Genomic DNA, 15,384 nt, shown 5'->3' on the forward strand with positions numbered 1-15,384 from the left:
TCAAGTGACGGCATTGATCTTGTAGAGCCTCCGAACCATTTCAGATTCTCGCTCCAGTGTTCGTAGTTTGGCTGCAGATTCCAGCCTCATTTTCTGATGCGCTTCCTTTCTATTTAGGGGCTTCTTATTTGATGGAGTTTTAGTCGGGTCTTTAGAGTGCCTCTTGGTGCCAGTAGAAGGTCGTTGCAATGCCTGATTTGGCGAAGTTCTTCCTCGATGCTGTCCATTTGTTGGTAGAGGGCTTGCAATTGATGTTGGCTTCTCAGACATCGAGTTTTTATACAAAGCCTTTTCTCCAAAGCTCCTCTCTGGTATAGCTTGTTCTGCACCATTTTAATCTTATTCTTCTTTCTTTGCACACTTCCTTTTCCTTGCGCATGAGATTATGACCTTTCATTTTCACTTCCTTTAAGAATTTTGACTTTCGTTTCCAAGGATCTGATCTTCGTATCCTTGGCCAGGGTCTCTTCTTGGAGTCGTTCGAGTTCCAAGGTCGTCTCCATCTTTTCGAACTCCATCGTCTCTAGTTCCTCCTTCGCCTCGGCCAGTTCAAATTCAAGTCTCTCCTCCTCGTCATTTCATTCAGCTTTCCATTGGCCTTCGGTTTTTCTGCTACAACACTTTTAGCTTCTTTTAACAAACTACTACTTTTGCTTTTGGGTGCACTCATTTTGCAGTCGGAGGATCTCTTTATCCCTCTGCAAGTTCTGTTCTTTAAGCTTTTCCAGTTCCTCGTCTTTCTCAACAATTTCTGTTTTGCATCGGTCGAGCTGTTCCGAATTTTCATGGGCCATCTGTTTCTGAGTGGTAAGGACTTGTAACTCGTCTTCCAAATCGTTGATCTTCAAGGTCTTGTTCTCGTTTTGCCTGTTCAGACTTTCAATTTGATTCTGCTTCCCACCATTCTCTTGTCGAAGTTTCTCCATGTCCTTGTTTAGCTTGTTTATTGTGACTTGCATTTCTCTTCTGTTATTTTCCGTTTGCTGTAGATCTCGATGCTAAGTCTCCTTCTCCATCTGGAGAACTACGACCGTGTTTTCCAAAATAATTAGCCTTTGGTCTTTCTCCTCCTCCTCCTTTATTTGCACTTCTGTTTCCTTCGCCTTTTCCGTCATTTCGTTTCTCAGTTTTCGCATTTCTGCGGACACTGAATATATTTGTCTTTCCTTTTCTTGATTGAGGCGTTCCAGGTCTCTCATGTTTCTTTCCATCTTCATTCCTCCTCCTGTCAGCCCCTCTACCTTCTTTTTTAATTCAATTATCAGCTGATCCTTCTGTAACCTCTCTTTCTCAAGCCTTAAAACGTTTTCATTTTCCTTAGTTACTTCTTCAACCTTTCGACTGATATCTAGATGAGTTATTTTTTCTTCACTGGCTGAACTATCTTCTTCTTCACTATCTGAACTATTTTCTTATTCACTGTCTGAACCATCAAGGTCTTCACAATCGGAATTATCGTCGTCTTGAACCCCAGACTCCTCCGGACAGTCAGAGTTGTCCAAAGCCATGAAATCAATAAAGAATTGAACCAAATCCATGCAAATTCCTCGAAGTATAAATACTTCAATGAATAGCACAACAAGATTGATATGAAAAATATTCTCGTGGGGGAATTTAGCCCCGGAGCCAAAGCAGTGTTCAAACACAAATGAAAGCAAACTTAGAAACATCTTCCCCCCTCGACATGAGACCACCTTGATGTGGTGAGGGGGCTCTTGAACCCCAGGAATTTTTCTGGGTTCGAGTACAAGAGTCTCATATACCATCATATATTATTTTGGATTAAATTTGTGGAATTTTCCGCTTTTAGTAAAATTTACTGGACCTGAAAAACAGGAAAAGATATCATAGCTGGGAATGGGTTTATATCCGAAGCTAAATCGTGAGAACTGTGGTAGGACCATCAACTGCCCGATAATGTTCAGACCCGAGAGTTACCAGATTGGTAGCTCAAAGGCGGAACTATTTGTTAGGGCTGGGCCACGGATTCCAGGGGGGTCTGGTTCTATGGATAGGACTCTCGGCATTCTATCCGGTTTGCCCATAACATGATTAGGGTGGGGATGATTGTATTCTTGTAATACTCTCAGCCCTAGCAAGCGGGTTTGGCTTACACTTGTGCCACTCTAATCATGTTGTGCCATCCCCTTTTGGGGTAGGGTAGGGAGCGGACATTTGGGAGTCAGTTCTCACTTGTGCCATTGGTGGGAGAATAAAACCCCATGAAAAGCTGATGATATCTTTTTAAGGTTTTCAGGTTATTTTTTTTCCTCCCTCAAATCTTTATACTATGAAAATAAAGATTCGAGTACCTGGGCCCTTTGATGGTAGTGACTGGCACAGAAGACGACCGCTGGAACCACCTGTAAATAACCTTTCTTTGGAAAAAAACAATAAAGAATCCAAATGTAATCACACTGGAACCTTATGCTTCAGTACACAACAAATCAAAAAGAAGTAAATATCGTCTTGACCCAACCTTGACTCACTTCGACTCCCTCTTTGGGAATGAAAGTTGGTCAAGCTTTCTAAGCATGGAAACAGAACAGCAAATCTCAGCCCTAAAGTTGGAAAACTTCTTATTAAAAAGACACTCAACGACAGAAATGTCGTTTAGACAAATAAAAATGAAGAGTGGCTTATAGAAGCCACAACAAAAAACCAGTCTGAAGACTATCTATCAATAAAAAGTGTTGACAATGTAAACGTAAAAGTAAAGAAGCATGACACTATGAACAGCATTCAGGGTACTATTGTACTTCCTGAAAATGGCGAACCGGTTGACAAAAATATACTGTTGGACTCGCTTAAAATGAGATATACCAAAGTCCAAGACTGTGAGGTATATATAATACCAAGTAAACAAAATAATAAAGTATTAAGAATTGCAAAAATAAAATTTGAGGGTCAAGATTTACTTCAAAAAATAACAATTTTGGGTCAACTTATGTTCCCAAGCCACTACAATGTCAAAATTGTAGTAAATATGGACACACAAAGAAAAACTGTCGTAATGAACCTCTATGTGCTTATTGTGGATCTGACGAACATGCCACACAATGGAAATGTAGGGTGCCAAAATGTGTAAACTGTGGACAGGATCATCATGCTAGGCCCAAGGAGTGTGTGTACTACATATACTCAGCTTTTTTCATTTCACTGTGACGTTAATAGCGCTTGAATAGGTAGATCCCACAACTTGACCCGTCTCTCACCATGGGACTGGGATACACTGGAATTGTGAAAAAAGGTACATTCACCCTCATCTGCCGGTTCCAACACAACATACATCAATAAATGTAGATAAGCAAGACTGACTGACTATCCGGTAGAGCATTATCCCTCTACAATTTGGACATGAACTTATTTGAAACAGGCCTATATGCACTGAAGTGCTGATAATCAAGTGAATCATTAAAACTGGTTCATTTATGACTAGTTTCTCGGGCATAGGAAACTGCTCTCAGAAATATTGGCATTTATAATATTCGTAATCATAGCAGTAACCATGAAAAATTTTCCACTCCAAATTCAGATATTGGCGTCAGACAATAGCACATTTTCTTTTTGTAATCCTAACTATCGTTTTTATTTACAATATTAAATCTCAGTGGTCGACATTTCAACAAAATGATAGTTAAGCCGTCTTTTCTAATTAAAAAATGAAGAAAACTCTCGGCCAGTTCTTGACCGCTTAAACCACCAGACGTCTATGATTTACGTCTATCCACTGCCGCATCTCGAAGAAATGGCAAAAGATTTTTACGATTATGTATTCTTCTTAGCCGTTTCAGTCTAAATATCGTAATTTTCTTAGCCGTTGCACATTTTTCCATCATCGGGCATAGGGGCGCCTCAATTTTGAATCGCATCTAAATCAATACTAAAATTTTAGCAAACTTCCTAAGTCTGCCATAAATAGATAGAAAACGTTGATCCCCTTACCGTGTATTTTAGAAAACGATAACCATTTTAGCGTATACTACTCAAAATAAAGTTAAAGACTCATATGTTTGAAACTGTTACCACAGTGATGTCCAGTAATATATATTCATTTTACTAACTACAGGAATGAAATTACTGGACTTTGCGCTCAGCATGAAAACTACGGACTTGATTATTACAAAGTAATTGACTTCGATCAAGAACTCCATTACTTTAGAACTATCAGCGTCCTGCTGAGTAAATTTACAGACAACCTTTACGATGGATAATTGGTTTATTTATTACTAATCTTAACCTATATTTTTCAAAGTTTAACAGTTGAATTTTAATTTCACGTCGTGAAGGATTCGTTTATTAACCACATCCTCTTATCCTCTGAAAGGCGTGGCATCAGTAAACGATACATACATAGAACGAGTTACGAAATGGGTCCGAGTCTGGTAAAGCAACAAGCCCTGTCCACTTAAAATTCTATTCTCTGAAATCTTATGTAGGCAGGTTGATTGATGTTTCATCTTGTTCTATAATAAACTGCATGCCTTTGAATAGTAGTACTAACCATACAAGTAGAGTAATAAGTACTAGATGTTTCTTGTTTACTTTAAAGTACTCTGAGCTAGTCACAAGGAATATCAAGGTTAAAAATTAGTCCTAGGAATTGGGAATATTTATTTTTCATGTAAAAACAATTTTTAATTTTTTAAGGAACACATCTACTGGCTGGAGTTTTAAGTACTCCATCCGGCACTGCAAATCCATTACTAACCCTCACAACGTTCGATATGACAGATTTAAATAACAATATGCCAATAATTCCAAACGAAAAACCTTCCATTCTTATTTGGAAAGACATCAGAGGGAATTTAATGATTAGTTGTTGTTAGTTTTCTTGGACAAGCTAACGTTAAGAAACGCGACCTGCCACGAAAGGGGTCACTTTTGTGGCAAAATTGAATCATCTGAGCACTATTGCAAGTTCTGTAGTAGTTGAGAACGTCAGCTGCGACATTATTATAGATTTTCTAAACCTTTGTAACTCTCTTATCAACAGATCTTGCTAAAATTTTTCGATATCTATCATTTAAATTAGATGTACCTACTGCAAAGTTCACTAGCTGGCAGCGCTGTTCAATTCTGTCAAAACTAAACACGTTTTTTCCATGTAAACAAAATCTCAATTTTAGTTTGCGGAACTATTATGTGTCGCGAATGTTGCTGGTAACTCTTCAGTTGTTTTAACAGATTTAAAATAGTTCCTAATTTTTTTTTTTTATTCAGGCCCAGAGAAAATTTTCACTTCCCTCAGATGTGTTTTGAATCGTTAGGTCACAATCGAGTGTACTGTTTTTCTATTAGCCTAATTTCGTTAGAAAAAAAAAATGGACTAAGAGACAAGAGAGTTACGGCCGACAGTGTCTTGCCAGCAGCTGTCTAACTCTAAACTTTCCAAGTTTAAATTTTGCAACAAAACACCCACTGCATACCCATATTTTATTCGGTACCTACTGACCTTAACTTAAATACAGAATGACACTTGTGTCGAGCTTCGGAATGATGCTTGACATCCCTGGGTTACCTTGTATGATTATCAAGAAGTTACATTTTATACTACGCATAACTATTTAAGCTCGTTAAACTCCTTCTAACGTAAGCTAAATCTTACAAAAATAAAATCTGCTATATTTGCCTGGGAGCCAAAAATGTAATGGGGACATTTACAAAGGTTTCGCGAAAGACGTAAACTGTAATGTGATTCCATTAGATTTTCCATGCGACTGTCCAAGTTCTCATTAGTTAACAATAATTATGGTAAAATAAGAACGGTACATTATTCATCGGCCAAACTAACCCGTTGTGGATAAATAATCCGTTAAACTTAAATTTTTGAAGTCTACTTAAGGTTTACTTGCAAAGCAAACCCTTCAGTCTTAACTTCTCAACTGTTTGTTCTTAATTCATATGAAAGCCACTGCTGTCAGTTCTATGCCTCAGTCTCATCTAAAATGTAACAATACACTGGCAGCTGTATTGCATGTTATTTTGCATATAATAACAGCAGAGAAAGACTTAGTTGGCCGTGGCAAAACTGTCTCCTGAAGAGCATCGTGAAAAAACCTTCCAAAAACAGAGCAAATACAGGTGCGATCACTTACGGCATAGACACGACCAATGAAGGAAATTAGAGGGTCTTCAATGGCTAGTTGTTGTTATGGTTTTCTTGCCACGAAACTTTGTCTGCCCTTCCCAGAAGAGGTCACTTCTGTTTCAAAACTGAATCAGCTGACCACTGTTGCAAGGTCTCTGTTAGTTGAGAGCATCAGCTATAACATAATTATAAGTTTTCTAAGTCTTTGTAACTTTTTTGTCAACAAAACTTGTTTTATACAAAAGACATTAGGACCTAACTTTACACATGAATGCAAGTTTTTACAGTGAAACTTCTTCAATATCTATCATTTTCACTGTATGTATCTACTGCATTGTTCACTAGCTGGCACTGTTGTTTAGCCCTCTCATTTTCTAACATAAATACGTTTTTACCATGTAGAAACAAGTGTTAGGAGATGTGATGAATAAATATTCAAAGCTTCAACATTTTCCCTTGGGAAAAACTTTCTCTCAAATCTCACTAATAACGGAAATACAACACTGGGCTTTGCCCAAAATGGGGAACAGGCTTGGAGAGCAAGGGGAAAATCGAAGGATAAAAACCAGACTCTAGTCCATACAACAGGACAGCTCGCCGTATTTACTACCTTCAGAACAAATGCGTAGCAGTTTCATAAAACTGGTTATTTTTCAGTTGGAAAAAAAGGTAAAAATAAAGAACATACCTATAGTTGACAGGATAAGATTTGATTAAACTTGAAAAGGAGCATAGCAAAGGCTGATCACCTCCTTACAATAAGCGAATTCTACTTTATGCCAAACAGAGGAATTCCAGTTCAGCTGCTGCTACTTGAAAAGAAAAATGGGCATCATTAATGTAATATGGTTAAAGGTGCTGAACCCTCGATATACCTCAATAGGTTGTTGACTGTGTAACGGAGGTTATATGTCGGTTATTGGCCACGTAAGCTAGCCAAGAGTACTTGAGCAGGAATTTTACCAAAATCGGCCAGATGTCTGAATAACCCGATGGCGTAAATATCTAAGCGGTGACCAATATGGGTGATTTATTTCTTATTTCATTATTCAAAGTGTCTACGACTCACTAAAGTGACCTCAGAGTTTACAATCGATGAGATCTAGAACTATAAGTACTAAAATACATATAAACATTGGACCACGTGAGTTCAAGAATAATCCGTAATTGGGCGGGGGAGGGTTCCGCAGGTCGAGGCTCTTAGCTAATGTTTTTGCATTTCAAGGCATAGCAGACAGGACACGACCCTCTTGGGTTAGGTTAGTAATGATGGGGTACTGTGCAATTCAAGTTAAAAAATTCCTTATACCTGGCCTTTATGAACCTACTCTGTAGGCTATTCCTTTTCAAAGGTTTAATAAAAAAAAAAAAAAAAATAAAGCGTGTACAGTGGACATGTCAAAGGCAGAAAACAACATTCAAAAAGCTTCACCATATCCTTCGTCCATTACAGAAATGATAGGGTAGGTGCCAACACTAGAAAATGCCACTGAACAATGCCAAGCATCGTATATTGTCTCAAGTACTCACCTATTAAATCACCATTAAAAGCCAGTTATCCTTAGCACCCCATTAATTGTAGAGAGCATTCAGTGTCTATAACCATTTCTTCAGTACACTATCCCCTCTTTACGCTGCCTATAACCATCACTTTACGTTCTCGGTTAGCACTGTGCTACTAGGCCCGCGTTGGATTCTCCGGCCAGCCAATGAAGAATTAGAGGAATTTATTTCTGGTGATAGAAATTAATTTCCCGGTATAATGTGGTTCGGATTCCACAATAAGCTGTAGTTCCCGTTGCTAGGTAACCAATTGGTTCTTAGCCACGTAAAATAAGTCTAATCCTTCGGGATAGCCCTAGGAGAGCTGTTAACCAGCTCAGTGGTCTGGTTAAACTAAGGTGTACTCAACTCACTGGGAACCAACCTAAACTTATCAACTTCGACACTGAATTTCTTTGCTGAAGGGCACTTCCCAACCCTACTTAGGACAGACCAAGAATGGTTAGAAGCTCCAGCTTGATTACGAGCTCAGCGAGAGGCTTTCCTTGCACGAGTTTGAAATTATTTTCTCATTTCATTTATTTGTCATTAGTATTAACATAGTGCCTAATCATTACTTGGAATTTCCATTAAAAATCGACATTTGGTCGATGATTTTCCAGCCACATGAACAGCGAAACTGCTCTCGTACATCATCTGGATGGTTCAAGGTTTAACAATAACCAAGTTTAGCTTGTCTGTTTATATATACCCTAATTTTATATTCCCAAAAAGTAACTATCATTTTGAGGTTATGTTCCATATGTTCTTTTGGGTCAATTTTCCGTTTCCGTTGGCTTTAGTACTAGATCTTTGATAACTTTAATGACAAGAATTCGATGAAATCTAATCGCATATATCACTTACCATGACCTACTTTACTTTTCTTAAGCTATCATTTTGAGCTACCAGAGCCACTTTTTTTTTTTTTTATTGTATGCAGCAGAAACAGTTCGTTTCCGGCAAGTGACTTTGACATAACATCTACCTTTCCAATATTTCCAGCTGCCTCAGTCTTATGGCACGTTCATGCCTAATTGAAATTAGGCATTTTCATTTTTAAGAAAGATGTTCACATTCTCAGTGTAAGTTTTTCCTTCGTCAATAAAAAAATTTTTTTTTAAAGACTCACTAAAAGTTAGTGCAAGGTTTCCAAGAATAAAAGCAACGGTCCATTTAAACAGTTTATTGTCATATTTTACACTGATTATCTATTCAACGTATCACAGCTCACAAGTTGGAGAAGAGATATAAATGGCAGAAACAGTTCCTGGGGTCGGCTAAAGCTACTTGAAGAGCAATTATACAGCTAATATAATCCTCTTTTATTCTTCTCGACGGTGCCTCCTCGAAACCATAATACATCAGTACAATTCTTGATAAGATTAATATCCTTAATTATTCCCTCAGACGCATGAAAACTCACCTACACATCGAGGAGGCACCGTTTTCTATAAACGCAACAAAACATGTATTATGTTGATATCAACAGAGCAGCTGATATCCAATGCTAGAGGCAACACTGATAGCAACAGAGCAGCAGCAGAAGATGCCTCGGTAATGTCGGCGATGCAATCATGAACTCTGATGGTGGGTGGGGGGTAGGGGGTGAGGAAGTGGGGTTTTACGGGGATGTCAATCTAAAATGAAAAGTTTGTATTTCTTCTTCTTTTCATTCATGATGATTTCATTCACTACAGGCCGGTGATAGCCCCAGGACTGCTACTGGCGAAATATGCATAACAAATAAAAAAAAATTATGTAAAGTTGTATTATCATTATCAGTGTTTCTCTTCTAAGCAGAGGAAAAAAAGGCCCATTTGGAATCTGAATCACTCTCATTCACTCTCTCATTTTCTCTCTTTGAAGACTCTTCTACAATCTAAAAGCTTTGGCTTTTCATTAAGAAAACGTACATATAAATATATTCTATTTACATCAATATATACAATTCCAAATAATTCCATTTTATACATGTACACACACTTCTCCTTTGACCGAATAAAGGCACTTCCTCAAATAGCCATTCAAGTTTTACTTAGTGTGATTCTAAAGCGAAGTTTAAGAGCAACTCTGGCACTGAGGCTGAACCAATATCGAAATAAACAGAAAACAAGGAAAAAATAAACACCTGACTCTGGAATGTATCACACACTAATGTTTAAAATAAGAGGAACACTTCTTACATGCGTAAAATCACAATGGCTTCCATACCATCATTTCTTCACAGACCTCTATAATACAGTTCTGCGACACGTAAACGAAAAAAGACGAAGAATAAATAATAGTAAGAAAACAGACATCGACTAGTTATTATATTGGCTAACTGCAAAATGTTTCTTCTTGCCAAACAGGGTTCCAAAACACAAAGGGAACCGAACGCTCTCCAGAAATTAAGTCTTTGAACGCACATGCACTCGTCTTTTCAGTGGAGTTTTCATTTCTTCTATATTTTTACAAAATCATATCACGTGATTTTAAATTAAATGCCTTTGCACCATCAAGGATTTAAGCCAGCTGAAGACGGAAGTATACAGTTTTCGATTAATAGTTTGAGAGAAAGGCTCCTTATCACTTTTATTACTAACAGTACAGTATCTTGTTTTCCTTGTGCGACAGCTGGCAGACACAGGTGGAAATTACCTAAAAAGACACTCGCAAAGTATATGTATGTATATGTATATATATATATATATGCACCGTCCAGTTTTTATTTGTTTTTGTCTGCTTTACTGAATCTTCTACACAAAAGAGTGGAGTCTGAATTACTAAAATATCCATTGCACCTTGATTCAGGCCTATTAGCACTCGCTGTACTGCTGAGGCCTCAGATGAGAAGGCCGAGAGACAACCAAGTGGGCGGGATAACCATTTGTAGCTGGGGAAGCTTGGGACACTAAGCCACGCCCGTTACCCTCATGGATAACAGGGAGACTCTGGGGTGCCTGAGGATTAGAAGGCGAGGTCAGCCGGCAAACAACTTGTTCCCCATTCAGCACAGCAACTGTCATCAGATTCTCACGGCTGAACTGCTGCTGTGCCTGTTGCAGTTGTTCCAAGTCTTTGCTCATCTGCGCGGCATTGAAATCCCTCAACCTCTCCTCACTGAGGGCGAACTGTTGGTCTTGGGGGCTGCGGCTGGCAAAGTGATGACTTGAGGAGTGGTAAGGAAGGAGAGGCCTGGCATCCCCATAGCTGCGGGAGGACTGACGGCTCATGTCACTGGGAGTGCCTCTCTTCACATCTTCATCGGAGAGGTCAGACACTTGCATGGACTCTTGTCCAACGGGTCCGTTCACAACACCTGACCGACCTACCCAGCGTTCACGCTCGATTTCCTCATAAACTGGGTCAGATTCTGTTTCTATTTCCATGTATGTGTGGTTCCATGGAGAGTGAGACCGGGCAGTGTTAGCAGTACCACGAAGCATTGCTGCAACTGCTGGAGGAACACCCGCATGCGAGAGCTGGGTTGTATAACTGTTGGGCACAGTTATAACCTTATTCCCACCTTCAATATTTGGGAAAGTGAGATTGCCATCGAAACCACCAGCAGCATTGATGCTATTCAGTTTGGCCAAGTAGGCGTTTTTGAGATCAGCTGTCAAGGAGTTGGAGTACCGATGGTGATGATTATTCCACCCTGCACGAGGAGAGTCTTCCTGTTCAGACCCACCGTGCCCGGAATCCCTGGAGAAGGACTTGTAGGAGGCATCTTCGTCGGCGTGATTAAGGGTGGCGTGATGAAGATTGGTGGTGGTGGCTGTGGTGGTGGCGGTGCGAGGAGTGGTGACTGTGTGGTGGCGTGGCAGCGACTGGTGAAGGGCGCCTAGAGGAAGGTGGCCCGTGACTCCCTGACGAAGGGAGCCCCCAGATCCCATCGTGGATGTGGCCCCGGACAACAGGGGGCCCACAGGGTGGTGTGTGGTGGCCCCTGACCCCTTCACTGCGCCTAGAGGACACAGCGTTGGGAGATACTGAAATGGAAAAATAAATTGGTCAGGAAAATGATTTCAGGACACTGTCTTACGCTATTCTAAATTTCAAATGCATGAAGCAGATGGGTCTCCTATAGCTTAAGTATCAAATGTCACAAATGTACATTTTAGGCACTGAGTTCATTCTGAAACAAATAAAAATTGAGGCAAGCGGAATGAGGACAGTTAAAGCCAATATAAATAAATTAATATTATGTGCAAAGAACACGGGTCAAGCTATAGCTAAATGTGCAATGTGCTATTCATAATTATGTGCAAAAAAAGCCAGAAGGCAAGCAAACCACACCAAACCCACACAACCACCATCACCACAGGATATGGCGGGATCAAGCAACTCTCCATTTATATTATATAATATATATATATATATATATATATATATATATATATATATATATATATATATAATATATATAGTTTCATTTCCTTCTCTCTCTTTTTCTTTCTTTGTAGTAGTACTTGTAGTAGTAGTAGTAGTAGTAGTAGTAATAGTAGTAGTAGTGCTGGTAAGAGGAGTAGTAGTAGTAGTAGTAGTAGTCAGCATAATTAGGCCCCAAGAACAGAAGGACTCTGAGAGGAAGAGGAGTTGGAGGGAAAGGCGAAGAAAGCCAGGATGACCCGAGCCTGACAAGGTTTGATGAGTGTACCTGATGGCGGGGGTGCGGCCGCTGTGGGGCCAGGGGGGCGTGGTGCCGCATCTCTGGGGTGGTGGTGGTGGTGGTGATGCTTGTGAGGGGGAAGGGAACTTGCAGGATCCAAAGGTGGTGGAGGAGGAGGTGGAGGTGGTGGTGGAGGGGTGCCTCCTCCCACTCCTCCTCCTCCACCACCTTCTACAGGTGTTGGAGGAGGACTTCTGGAGGAGCAGGAAGAAGCGGATGAATTGGATGATGAGGAGGAGGAGGAGGAGGACGGGGAGGTAGTGAGGGTTGTGGTGATGGTTGGAGGGTCTTGGCACGAGTTACTACCCACTTGGTTGAGGGCGGGCGAGGCGAGGGCGTGATTGAGGGCGTGAGAGATGGCGGGGTGGGGGTTGGTGTTGTTGTTATTGGGGCTGTACGTCTGCTTCTCGGCGGCAAAGACTACACGCACAGCTTGCGGGAGCCAAGCCTCGCGCTCCGCTGCAGACCGACACCACTCCCGAACCTACGCGCAGACAGACAGACAGACACGAACATTATACTACAGCACTCACGGGGTTTCGGGGTGACCACTAAAGCTATAGACTCGTAGCCTACTCAAAACTAGATCTAATCAATAATCAACAAAACAAATCAAAGCAAAAGCATCACATATAAAAGCATCAAGCAGCCATAATAAAACACAGCAAACTCATAAAAAAGATAACTGCTGTTCAAACTTTTCTTATTATTTTTTTAATTAAACATGCTTTAGGTTTGAAAGAAAAAACAATCACAAAAATTAACTTTGTAGCTTTTAAAGAAGATGAGAAAAAAGTTCTACATGACAGGAAACGGTTCTCAGTCAGGTTCCCTTACTTTTTGATTCCTGATGCAGTAGTAAATGAAGATGAAGATTCCGTGGAGGGCGTTGAGGACGCAGAAAGCAGCGGCGATGGGGAGCGATGGTCGGTGGAGGAACAACAGTCCTAGGGTCCAGGTCAACACCATCAGAAGCAAGAGCGTGATGGCGCCCCTAAGCCAGGCCCTGCAAACAGAAAGTCAACTCGGTCAGTAGAGCTCGGTCATTACAAAAAAAAAAAAAAAAAAGTGGCAAAAAATTGAAAGCTTACAGCCTCTAGGTGCTTTTACAACTTTCCTTAGTTGCAGGTATGTCTACAGTTCCTAAAATTAACCTATGTTTCTCAGCCTTAAAATAAAAACAAAACCTAGACATCTCGACAAAATACCATATTAAGACTAGCTAAAGCAGAATTCTAAAAATAAGCATAAAAGGCTCCGGCAAACTGAAGAATCTTCCGTTTCTTCAAAGACTATCACCATCTAAAATGAACACACACAAACAAACTTGATCGAAAGACTGAAACATATACACGCAAATTTTCAAATTCGAAAGAAAATGCAGTCATTTCCTAGATAACATATAACGGTGATAAAATCATATGGACACCAGACACTCTTTAATAAGCGGGAGATGCCCACAAATAATTTTTCTCATTTGCCCCAAAGCATTTCCGAAAACTGAACTCGGGTACAACATGAAGTATCTTTCAGAGGAACAAAAGAAATTATCATACGAGAATACTCAATTTGTGTGTGTGTGTATACTGTATATACTGATATATATATATATATATATATATATATATATATATATATATATATAATACATACATATACATATGTACATTTTATACATAAATGTCAGTTACTTATGTGCATATGTTTAAGTAATGTATGCGGAAATGGAAACGGCAAATAAGTAACGTTTTGCAAATGTTATTTGCTCTCAAATGCAACTAGTCACTAAAAGATGAGGGGCTGCACTGAGAAAGGAGAATAAGAAGGGTGGGCTGTTTTTACAGCTTTTTTCACCAATGTCATCTTTTCAGACGGAAAAAACTAATAAAAACGAGCAAAGTTCGGCAACCAAAGCAATTGGAAGCCAAGGCTTGTGGTACGATACCAAGAAATTTGCCAAACCATAAACAATTATCTTTTTATATCAGGTGCTTAAAATTCTGAACGCATCTAAAACAAAAGACAATCTAAAGAGTTTCTTAAGCATGAAGAGAGTGTGTGTGTGTGTGTGTGTGTGTGTGTGTGTGTGTGTGTGTGTGTGTGTGTGTGTGTGTGTGGATGCCCAAAGGCCATGGGGAGGGTAGGTAGGTAGGCAAGTTGCGGGGCACGTTAAGTACCAAACCACTCTTGTTTTAACGACAGTAATTATGGGGTATTTTTAGCCTGTTACCATGCAAATCGCCCAAGCTACGTTAATTACGAAAAGCCTCGGAGTTGGCTCGGTTTGGACCTGGACACGCTGCATTTATGAGGCTCAACAGAAAAATCGCATACATGCAATAACTCTAAACAGTCTCTCTTTCTCATACATAAATCTATATACACAGTCATAAGACACAATACATGCAACAAGTTCTCTCCTCTCAGAAGACAAAGTTGCCATTACGGATTTATAGTGGTTGAGATAATGTAAGCTTTGTCAGCCTCCCTCTTTCTTAGCGACAAAACGTAAGACATACCTCTCTTTAATTCTAGGAAAACCCTCCAATACCACAACACAGGGACAGCAAGTGGCTGGTGTTGACACGCAACAACCAAAAAATTGCGCTGGAGAGAGAGAGAGAGAGAGAGAGAGAGAGAGAGAGAGAGAGAGAGAGAGAGAGAAACAATTCTAGAAAACCTTTGTGGGTGTTGTCACACCAAGACAGTGTTGACAAATATAGCCACAACCAGAGATCTTCTCGATTGGCGTGAAGGCACTGGACTAATACAGCATCGGTATCGACTCTGCCAATCTCAGAAGTGCTATAAAACCAGGAATACAAAAATATCCCCTAGTTTTAGAGCTGCGTTGTACGAGTCTCCGAGAGACAAAAACCACGAAACTTAACAAGACATGAAACGCTGGGATGTCTGTAACGAACGTTCTTTGCTACGCACGACATGCATACTGTAATCACATTTTTGTTATATTTATCATAGAAATATCGAAAGCATATTCAAAATTATTTATGTCTGTATTTTCGTGTTAAATTAAAAGGCTTATACATGTTATATAAAACAAATCTAGATGCATCAGAGCCCACATATCTCA

The 15,384-nt window shown here is 39.8% G+C and overlaps 1 protein-coding gene across 13 annotated transcripts in view; it reads right to left on the minus strand.

The window, feature by feature from the left end:
* Positions 1-8,804: 8,804 nt before the first annotated feature.
* LOC136852684 (latrophilin Cirl-like) overlaps positions 8,805-15,384 on the minus strand; it is a 1,484,851-nt gene continuing 1,478,271 nt past the window's right edge. For 6 of the 13 annotated variants that reach the window (XM_067127599.1, XM_067127652.1, XM_067127626.1 and 3 more), the window contains 3 exons: positions 13,128-13,296; positions 12,601-12,774; positions 8,805-11,610 (listed from right to left, as the gene is read on the minus strand). In XM_067127599.1, the coding sequence (XP_066983700.1) occupies positions 10,435-11,610; positions 12,601-12,774; positions 13,128-13,296 (1,519 nt within the window). In that variant the 3' untranslated portion in view covers positions 8,805-10,434. Of the gene's footprint in view, positions 11,611-12,278; positions 12,775-13,127; positions 13,297-15,384 lie in introns of all 13 variants that reach the window. The other 7 variants (XM_067127633.1, XM_067127649.1, XM_067127646.1 and 4 more) reach the window with 2 other exon arrangements.

Source organism: Macrobrachium rosenbergii, chromosome 3 (genome assembly GCF_040412425.1).
Source record: "Macrobrachium rosenbergii isolate ZJJX-2024 chromosome 3, ASM4041242v1, whole genome shotgun sequence".
NCBI lineage: Eukaryota > Metazoa > Arthropoda > Malacostraca > Decapoda > Palaemonidae > Macrobrachium > Macrobrachium rosenbergii.